The sequence below is a fragment of the Lycium ferocissimum genome, chromosome 11 (genome assembly GCF_029784015.1).
Source record: "Lycium ferocissimum isolate CSIRO_LF1 chromosome 11, AGI_CSIRO_Lferr_CH_V1, whole genome shotgun sequence".
Taxonomy (NCBI): Eukaryota; Viridiplantae; Streptophyta; class Magnoliopsida; order Solanales; family Solanaceae; genus Lycium; species Lycium ferocissimum.
Genome location: NC_081352.1, coordinates 47887333 through 47896536, shown reverse-complemented (window position 1 = coordinate 47896536; position 9204 = coordinate 47887333). Strand labels below are relative to the sequence as shown.

The window sequence follows — 9204 nt, the reverse complement described above, 5'->3', positions numbered from 1 at the left end:
TGCCAACAAATGAATGAATGATCATTTCCTTTCTAATGCCACCTTTTTTTAACAGCTGATTTTAGAAAGCCAGACAGGAAATCAGAATTTCCAGTAAAGTAACAGAGAACCAAGAAGGTTATGTACAAAACTAAACAACTCTATAACCTTGAAAAACATGCAGGCCAAACAGATTTCTGCCAGCTCACAAAAACTTGCATGTTTCGACTAAGAGTACTTCGACCAAGCTGCTCTCCTTCGAGTTGACTTTGTCTATAAGATGCTAACTATATAAATCAGAGGCTTTTCCAACTATACCCGCGTAGTTGCATCAAAATCAGATAACAATGGAGGAGATGAACCACTCCTTTTGCTTGGCAATGGTGTGTTGAAACGCGATTGGCGTTTTGTTTGGACAAGTGAAGGTTCCAGCTCCCCATCTTCACTCGCTGCATCACTTTCACTATCTTCTTCACCTTTGAAAACAGGGTGGATATAAGCATTCTGAAGGTACTCTTTCAAGTTCAAGTTTGGCTCCTTCGTACGTTCTAGTGTATCTTTCCTCACTGTTTCCTAATATTGATCAAGAAAAGGATGCCATTGGAAAAAAAATCAGAAACTGCCTTAAGTTGGCCATATATCATACTAAGAGAAAAAGAAAATGGTAGACAAAGCTGCGATACCTGCAATGGATATCTGATAAAAGCCGGCTCATAACGACCTTTGCAGAACAAACGGAACCATATGGTTAGTACAGGGAGTGTAATTAGCAGTGGAGTCGAATGAGAAGCGCCCTTTGTACTTAACAATCCCATTAGAAGCAATTGAGAGACTATCAACGCGGTTAAAATGCGCCCATGTACATCAGGCCAGAATGCGGCTGCACTTTCATACTCCTGGTTATAGACATTTATAATCTACAGGTAAAACAAAAGCATCACATATCAGGTTTCCAGATGTCCACGAAAGAAAATGTCCCCATAGAATCTTTGCACATAAATTAGGGGAAGCAAACACAAAATGGTTGCCTTGTTGGTGCTATATAGATGCCTGAATACTATATTGTTAACCAAGAAATGAGGTGTAGCTGATCATGCAATAAATAGAAGTCCAATTAGTAGTCTCAACTCTCAAGACAAAGGCGAATGTACTTGATAATTATCATCTAAAGATTTAGATTGACATAAAATCATGCATAATGCGCACCTAGAAGTAGTAGAATGTTAAATACAGGAAGAACTGTAACTACAACAAAATACCCAAAAAAGAAAAAAAAACAGTAATTTATGAAGTTCTGAATTGATTTTGTTTCAGTGGATGAAGTCCTGAAAAAAAATAACTTATCAAATGAGAGTTCTTTCAAAAATTAGTTAGCTTTACCTGATGCCGATATACAACATATGCCAGGCAGAAAAATGCTATGATGAAAGGGAGTAGGATTGGTGATACAACAGCATAAACAAGGCCAAGTAAGAAATAGAGCTGTATCTGAGGTTCACCAGTGTTGAACCCCAGACTTCCTGGATCCATTGCCTCTTCTCTGTCCTTCTCAGTCTTCACCAGGAAGAAGTTTTTCAAGTGAAAGAATATTAATGGCTTCAACCTAAGTATCTCTCCAGCGACTCCTGCCCACCCATCCACCATTATGTAAGTTATGAAGAAGGTTGCCTTCATCGGAATGGATACACCAACTGTCTTTGGTATTCTGCATCAGTAATCATTCAACCTTTTAATTATCTGATCTTCCATAATCAGTACAAGCAAAAAAAAGTGGAACATAAATGAAAACAAGAAAATTCTTCAATCCATTTGAAAGAGTATTGCAGAATATTATTCGTCAAAGAACAGATTCCAGCTTCATTCACGGACGACATTGAGTAAATGACTAGAGAATTCATTAAATTCAAATCATTCTGCATTACAGAATTAAAGATGAAATTATTGAAGACATACTCGTTTGCTGACTGATGCATGAAATTATTTAGCTGCTGAAATGCGGTCCCAGTAATAATGCTTCCAAGAAATACATTAACAAACTGAAAAATATAATATCTTGTTGCAGATCTCCTTTCAAGAGCTGATATGGAGCTAAATCCTTCAAATTTTGACATTTGCATCAATATTGAAGGTAGGAAGACAAGGAAAATCTTCAACGCAATTCCAGGGAGGAATCCTTGTATGAAGGATTTTACAGCTTTACTGCATGGAAAAGCATCATTTAGCATAAATACTCGAGCAATATTGCTTTGTAAAGCCTGGTATTCAAAAACAATATAAGTCAAGTTGTCTCAAATGAACTGGAGAGGAAACTCTGCGAAGAAGAAGAGACTCACGTTTCAATTAAGGATTTCAAGAAAGGTAATGCTTTCTCTATTCCCTCTATATTAGCAAGGGACTGTACAAATGCAATCGGGATCATGAAAAAGAAGGTAAGGAAGAAAAATGCCACAGCAGCAATAAGCCTCCTGATTGACAGTGAAACATAAGGAATTGCCAAATTATCCCAGTAGACATCACGGGGCTCGGGAGCCCACTCAGTTAACCACACTGTTGGATTTCTGGCTTGTTGTGTTTGTGCACAAACTGCAGCTGCCCATCTTGTTCTAAAAGAAACAAATGCTGCTGGCATAATATACTTGGTGCTCCCAATGATATTCATTCTCTCATCAGATATCTGACATGAACACAATCCAATATGGTGATGTGTTAGGGCCATTATAAGGACTTCTAGAATTAAACACTAAATACTAAATACTGATAACTGAGGATGTAGCTATAGGTGTCAGTAATAATGTTTAATTATGATAAAATAATTTTAAGGTTTGGAATTCCCACTTTATACATCAGAAGCATAAGAAGCAAGAAAGGACAGTCCCTCCTAAAAATGTTAATTTTAAGTTAAGCAGTTGCAGTACACAATAACCTCAACCACGTAAAAAGATATTGTTGCTACTTACTTTTTTTGAGAGCTTTTCAATTTCAAAAGTATTGAAATCAATCGCATCAACGGTCTTGCCGCATAAGCCCAGAAAACCAGTCTGCTTAATAAAAAGAATATTCCTCATTAGATGTTAGTACTGAGATGTGAGAAGTGGCATTTCTCCTCGCAATCACTACTAGCTAACATTAGAACAAAAATAAACTATTAACAGTACCTTTGATGTTGGCCTTTTGGACTGATTTCTAGTATACTTGAGTTGATAATAGTCAAGCCAATTCTGCTTTTTCTTCTTCTCATTGACTAGCTTTGTCAACTTGTTGGCATTGTATACAACCTACACATTAGTTACAGGAAAATAAAATGAGTGTTTGTTCATGATAGACTGAATCCTCCTGCCTTATTGGTGTTAAAAAAACTGCAGCTTTAATAAATAAGGTAACTAGTACAGAAATGTGAATGTAAAGGTAAATAGAAAAATCTCTAGATTTTATTTCCAGAGAAAAGTGACTACCTCATTTGATTTTAACTGTGAAAGGATCTAAGCAAATTAGGAAAAAAAAAAAACATATACTTCTGTCATATTTAAAATCCAGTTCTTTCTAAGCCATTTCGCACCAAAAATGTACACAATTTTTTTGAAAATAAGAGACAATGTGTTCTACAAGGTATCAGATACTAAAAGGTATGAGCAACTACATATGGTAAACTCATGTTCTGCCCCTCCTGCATCGAACTCTCAATAACACCATGTTCTTCACCTTCTAAATTCATGTCATTATATTCCTCCATGCATATGACAGATGATTTGAGAATATATCAAAACGTTAAGAGCTACAAGTATGGAAGTCCTTTAGAGGTCAGTACAAAAGCAAAAGAGATGTAACACTTTGCAGAATTCTACTTTGGAAGACAGCAAGTGATTTAAATGAGAAGATAGGTGTATGAATTGCAACCTGATGAGTTAAGTAATGATCTTGATGGTTGACCATGAAGAAGTGCTCTACCAGCTCACTCACTGACTCATCAGCATCTGGTGGCACATTTCTGACAAGTACCTGGGCAGAAAGTATTTGTTAGAAAACATGCATCAGTCATACTAGGCATCACTTTACGGCCGTTAATTAATTCTTGTATAGCATATGATATTGAGAAGAGAGAAAGAATGATAAGAAGTTGAAGGCTTGAATTAGTTGGAAGGTGGAGTTTTAACCCAAGAAAAAGAAAAGGTAAGAAATTAGTTAATCCAATGTCTCTCTAATAAGATTGTCATTATTGAACTAGAAGGAGAGACGGCCTTGAAAACAAGATAACACAAAATACCCTCCTCTTCTACCCTCATTGAATAGCCTAGCTCCTTTGTTTTTCCTTATAAAAAAAAGCATAATCATATTAATTTACAGCTTCAAGCTGACCACAGTAAGCTAAATTCTAAGATAGGATATGCTGAACTTTAGTACCTTTTCCATCTTAATAAGTTATCCCAAGATCAATATTAAGTTTTCCAAAGATCAATATGAAGTTTTCCCTAACAAGACATAATTATCTTAAGAATATTAAACTTTATAATTTTGAGCCGGGGGTCTATCCGAAAAAGCCTCTCTACCCACAAAGGTAGGGGTAAGGTCTGAGTACATCCTACCTTCCCCAGCCCTCACTTGTGGGATACACTGGGTATGTTGTTGTTGTAATATTAAAGTTCATAATCTCACTTGCTATAAAGTAAATTTATAAGTTATAACCAACCTTTGCCTAAGGCTTAGTTTACAGATTAAAATTGCCATTGTAATAGATCAACAAGGGTTATGGTTCTTACTGTAAATTGATCTGGTCGTCGACGTTCAGATGCAAGAAAATGCAACCTCATCGATGCAACTATCTCATACTCTCTTTTCAGCACATAGCAAGTCCAGAAAGTAAAGATGTAAGCCATAACCAGATGGGTCCAGAATCTGCAAGCAGTAGAGTTCAAGTACTTAGGGACTAGAAAATTATTCATTTAAATATAACAGCACTGCAAGAAGCCATAACGAAACCACCAATCTACATCCCCAAAAACATGATTTACAAGTTCAATATTCTTAGTCGTGTACCTAACAGTTGAATGATAATCAACATGTCATCATTTTGCTTTATTGTTAGTGAAACTTTAGCTCCTCTATTTTGACTCCCAGCATGTGAAACCTTAATTTAGTGCATTACACTCAACGGAGCCTTTGACAATGGGCAATTAAGCTGTTAAAAGTTAAAATAGCAAACTTCTAAGGCTTCCAAGGCTTCTGATAAGGATATGGTACTTTGTCTTTGTACGTACTCATAACTACTACAAGCATGATAACTCCTACTTAGTTTTTAGTTAGAACATAAGATAAAAATAATATTAAAAATATGTATATAATGAAATGTTAACTTATTAGACTACCCGGACTTAGTGTTTCTTGGCCCACCTGTAGTGAGATGTATTCAATAGATTTTGATGCACACAAAAGGAAGCTCATTTAGCTAAGGCACTTTGATATCTCTTTATGTTCATAAATAGATGTGGGAACTCTACTTTCTCCAAATACAATACACTAAATATGCCTAAGGTTTTATATGCTACGTTTTCTTTTTTTTCCTTTTCATGTGAAGTGGTTTCTCAGCACTTCAAGGATCACTTCCCCTAACATCTTCACTATATCGTGTCAAAAAGAGATCACTGTACAAACAGAATCGAAGGATACACGAAGAGGTTCATCGAGGGAGTTTCAAAACCTGCTGGAGCTACTTTATAAGCACATTACACTAATTATTTTTTGGGATTTGAGAAATATCAAGGGAACTTAATGACATTGGTACCGTAAAAAGGAGCACAAGACACTAGTAAAACCAAGAATTTCTGGAACCAAGCAATGAGGACCTTCATAATTTTTGGGACTTCACTCATATCAGGGAAACTTAATGGCATTGGTACATTAAAAAGGAGCAGAAGACATAAGTGAAACCAATAACTTATTCAAATTAGTCAAAGAAAACTAATCGAAAAACTAAAAGGAAATTTAGAAAATTAGCAACTTCAGAAAGAATAATTGCAAACTATACAGCAAATGAAGATTCTGCTTACCTCTGTGATCCCAGAGGAATGTTTGAAATTGAAAGCTTGTCTAAATCACTGTAAGTCAAATTAGTACGCTCCAATGTATGGTTGGTCCAATTAACAGGAACCATGACTGAGAAAGCAATAAAAGCAATTGGGACAAATATTTTAAGCCTGCATTGAACAAAAGGAATATAGAAATGAAACCCAGAGTGAGGAAGAAACAACTACTAATTAAGCTATTAAAGACAAAATATTCTGGCGTTTGATTTAACAGGCCCCTAGATTTATGATATTAGTATGTTAGAAACAGATATAAGAGACAGAAGCCAATGGTCTTTTTTTATTGAAATAAAAAGATATCAAGAGACAGAAGCAAAAGGTTATCCAAAAAGATTATGATATGCTAATTTGAATTAATTATCTACTCAAATACTTTATCGGAAGTAAATCTATCAGCAACAGACTACAAAATTACTCATTCCTTGAGGTATGATATGATTATCCACGCAATATTCTAGGTGCAACATATTGAGGTGTGCGAAGGATTTTCATTAAAAATACGAAATGATTCCATCTTTTAAGATTTCTAAGTGCTTGAGGTCTATTTTAAAATCATTAGCATCATGAGGAGTTAAAACTACATAACAATTTCTTGAAAAATAAGTCAGCTTCTACATTTTTCTGTGACCAAAGATAAATGTCAAAACAAATGGAAGACATCGAGCACATATTTATGGACTTTCAAAATAGACATGGAATATAAAAAGAAACTATAAGCAAGTCACAAGGTATCTAAAAACTTGAAACATGGTAATCAGGATTCAAATAAGATTCCAACGTAAGGGGATAATTATAATAACCACCATGGTCGTGAAGTTCAAGTTTCATAATGATTCTCAATAGTATTTCGTAAAAAGAGGTCTCTGCCTATAATTCTGATCATCATATACCCTCTAAGATGTATATACCTTTTGAATGCCTAATTCAAGTTACTCATATGAAGGTCTAGTATGCACAAACAGATAATAGTTGCAGAGCTTCTAATGCAGAAAATGGAAAACAAGAAGTGGAAGTGCCAAGTGAAGATACCCTATCAAATAAATCCTCAAGTAGACAGCAGAATCCAATCCTGCATGGTCAATAAGCTCCGGTTCTGGCATTTGCAATGCAGCAGGCATCCAATTCAGAAACTTCAGGTATGCACGAAAGTCCAGGTTGACAAACTTGTTGACAATTGTACCAGAGTGCAAAGGACTGCTTCTTAATCCCTTAAGGTACCATTTTGGGAAGTATACCCTATCATTGACAGGTTGTATTCGAAGAATTGCAAATGCAATTAAGAAAACACATGCGCTCAGAATGTTAATAGCAGCTGCAACACCTATATCACCCAGAGTGGCCATGTTTTGGCTTCAAAGACTTGTCTGCAATATTAGTACTCTTAGTGAGATAAATATGTCAAAGCAATATCCTATCAGAAACAATGTATAACATATATTTGAGTCAAGTTTCAACAATTGGACTATTAGTCTGGTGGAACTAATCCCCTTTACATTGACAAAAGAAATCAAGATGTCTAATTGATCCTCAGTAAAATGCTTTGCCAACAGCACACTGAGAAAATATAATAGAGGTCAATGGAACCCCAGGAGAAAAAGAAGCCAAAGGAAAGCACAAAACTCATGAATGCACCAAGATAACCTATTGAATCCCTAAACAAGGGCAGAAAATTCATCGCCAATTCATGAAAAGAAGCCAAGGAACTCATGGATGACGCACGAAGAAACCACTGCCCTGAAAAGTGGTCACCATAACAGTCTAGCCAACTAACATTATGATCACGTGTATTTACAAAATAGAATTGGATAAGCCTATAATAGTTCCTTTTGCTATCTATATTTTCACAGCATTCCTTCTTAACCCTCACTCCTGGTATCTACAAGGAGTGAGCAGTTTGTCTCGGTGTAAACAAGTCCGTGTCCTATTTGGTGACATCCAACCATAATCCAAGGAAATCTCTATTCTCAAACCAACTTTTTTAACATCTTCAGCATTAATATAAGTGCCTCCCTATATATTAATTGGCTCTCAAGACCTTGCATGTAAGATGATCAATTATTTAAAGAGCCGAGTCATGAACTTTATGGCAGTTATCTAAACATAATTTCCAATTGAGAGGTGAAGCAGTTCAGCACTAAAAGAAACAGCTAAGCAATTGCAAATGTCATTCTTATTTCCTTTGTTCAGTATCCACTCATAACCATGTTGACCTTCATTCTGGAATAATCTAAAAACTTACTATCTTCATATACACTTCCCTTGGCATTAAAATTGAAACCTCTAAAATCAACCTTTCTCTCCTCATCCTTTCAAACCATCATAGATCAAACATCCTAAAAAGGTCATGAATGAAGACTCTTCCTCAAGTTAACATCATGTAAATTTAGAATAAATTACAATTAAGATGTACCAAATTCCTAAAAATGAAAGTTACTTTTTTTATTCAACTGTCAATAAATCCAAAATTCTCCATCCAATGAAGTTTTAATACAAAAAACAAAATAACACAAAAGACAGCCAAGCCAACAGATTCCAGGACTGAAAAAACAGTTGACCATGCCAAAGAAAGATTCCAGCTTTGCAACATTTCGTTTTGCTCCTACATTCTTCTAATTACCCTGGTGGTATTGAAAAATTTAGCAAATTTTACCAAATAAAAATCTGAAACAAAATCAACCCATTCTAGAACTATAATAAAGGAACACTATTTTTCATGGCTCCTTAAAAAAGTGACAATCTTTGCACTAGAACAACACACAAACAAGCTGCAAACTTTCACGTATAAACATGTCTACACATAATTCTTGACAGGCTAAAAAAAGGTGGGGTGTAGAAATTCATACTCTATTGACTGAATAAAAAGTACTTCTTGGACTTGACTAAGAAGAAGAAAACCAGACCATGAAGCTATGAAAAAAAAATAAAAAAATCAAGAATTCAAAAGGACAGTTGATATAGAAGATCAATAGTGTCACTCAGAATTATTTATTGAAAGGAAAATGAGAAAATTAGAAACTGACAAATATGGTTATTTAGGGGGGTCAAGGTGACATGAATGTGATCTGTTTGTAAAGGATAGTATTTTAATGGAAATGTTTAATGTAGTAACACAGATTTTCTTTGCTTTTATGGGCTTTTCTTCCGTTAC

The 9204-nt window shown here is 35.2% G+C and overlaps 1 protein-coding gene across 3 annotated transcripts; it reads right to left on the bottom strand.

Moving 5' to 3' along the window:
- Positions 1 to 9204, bottom strand: LOC132036839 (CSC1-like protein At3g21620). Of its 3 annotated transcripts, XM_059427234.1 has the most exons (13): positions 8900 to 9204; positions 7550 to 7610; positions 7086 to 7420; positions 6021 to 6167; positions 4734 to 4869; positions 3874 to 3975; positions 3135 to 3254; positions 2937 to 3017; positions 2313 to 2653; positions 1933 to 2178; positions 1360 to 1684; positions 663 to 896; positions 1 to 552 (listed from the first exon to the last, which is right to left on the bottom strand). In XM_059427234.1, exons 3-13 carry the CDS (start codon positions 7397 to 7399, stop codon positions 292 to 294), a joined length of 2307 nt encoding a protein of 768 aa, XP_059283217.1. In that variant the 5' UTR covers positions 7400 to 7420; positions 7550 to 7610; positions 8900 to 9204; the 3' UTR covers positions 1 to 291. The 3 variants fall into 3 exon arrangements, with proteins under 3 accessions (XP_059283217.1, XP_059283216.1, XP_059283218.1); XM_059427233.1 differs by lacking the exon at positions 7550 to 7610; XM_059427235.1 differs by lacking the exon at positions 7550 to 7610 and having other exon boundaries at positions 9077 to 9204.

Coding starts and splice junctions, on each gene's coding strand:
- LOC132036839 (XM_059427234.1), bottom strand. CDS start 7,399: ATGGCCACTCTGGGTGATATAGGTGTTGCAGCTGCTATTAACATTCTG. Junction 3,255..3,873: donor ATCATTACTTAACTCATCAG/GTTGCAATTCAT, acceptor ACTAATGTGTAG/GTTGTATACAATGCCAACAA. Junction 897..1,359: donor ATGTTGTATATCGGCATCAG/GTAAAGCTAACT, acceptor TTTTACCTGTAG/ATTATAAATGTCTATAACCA.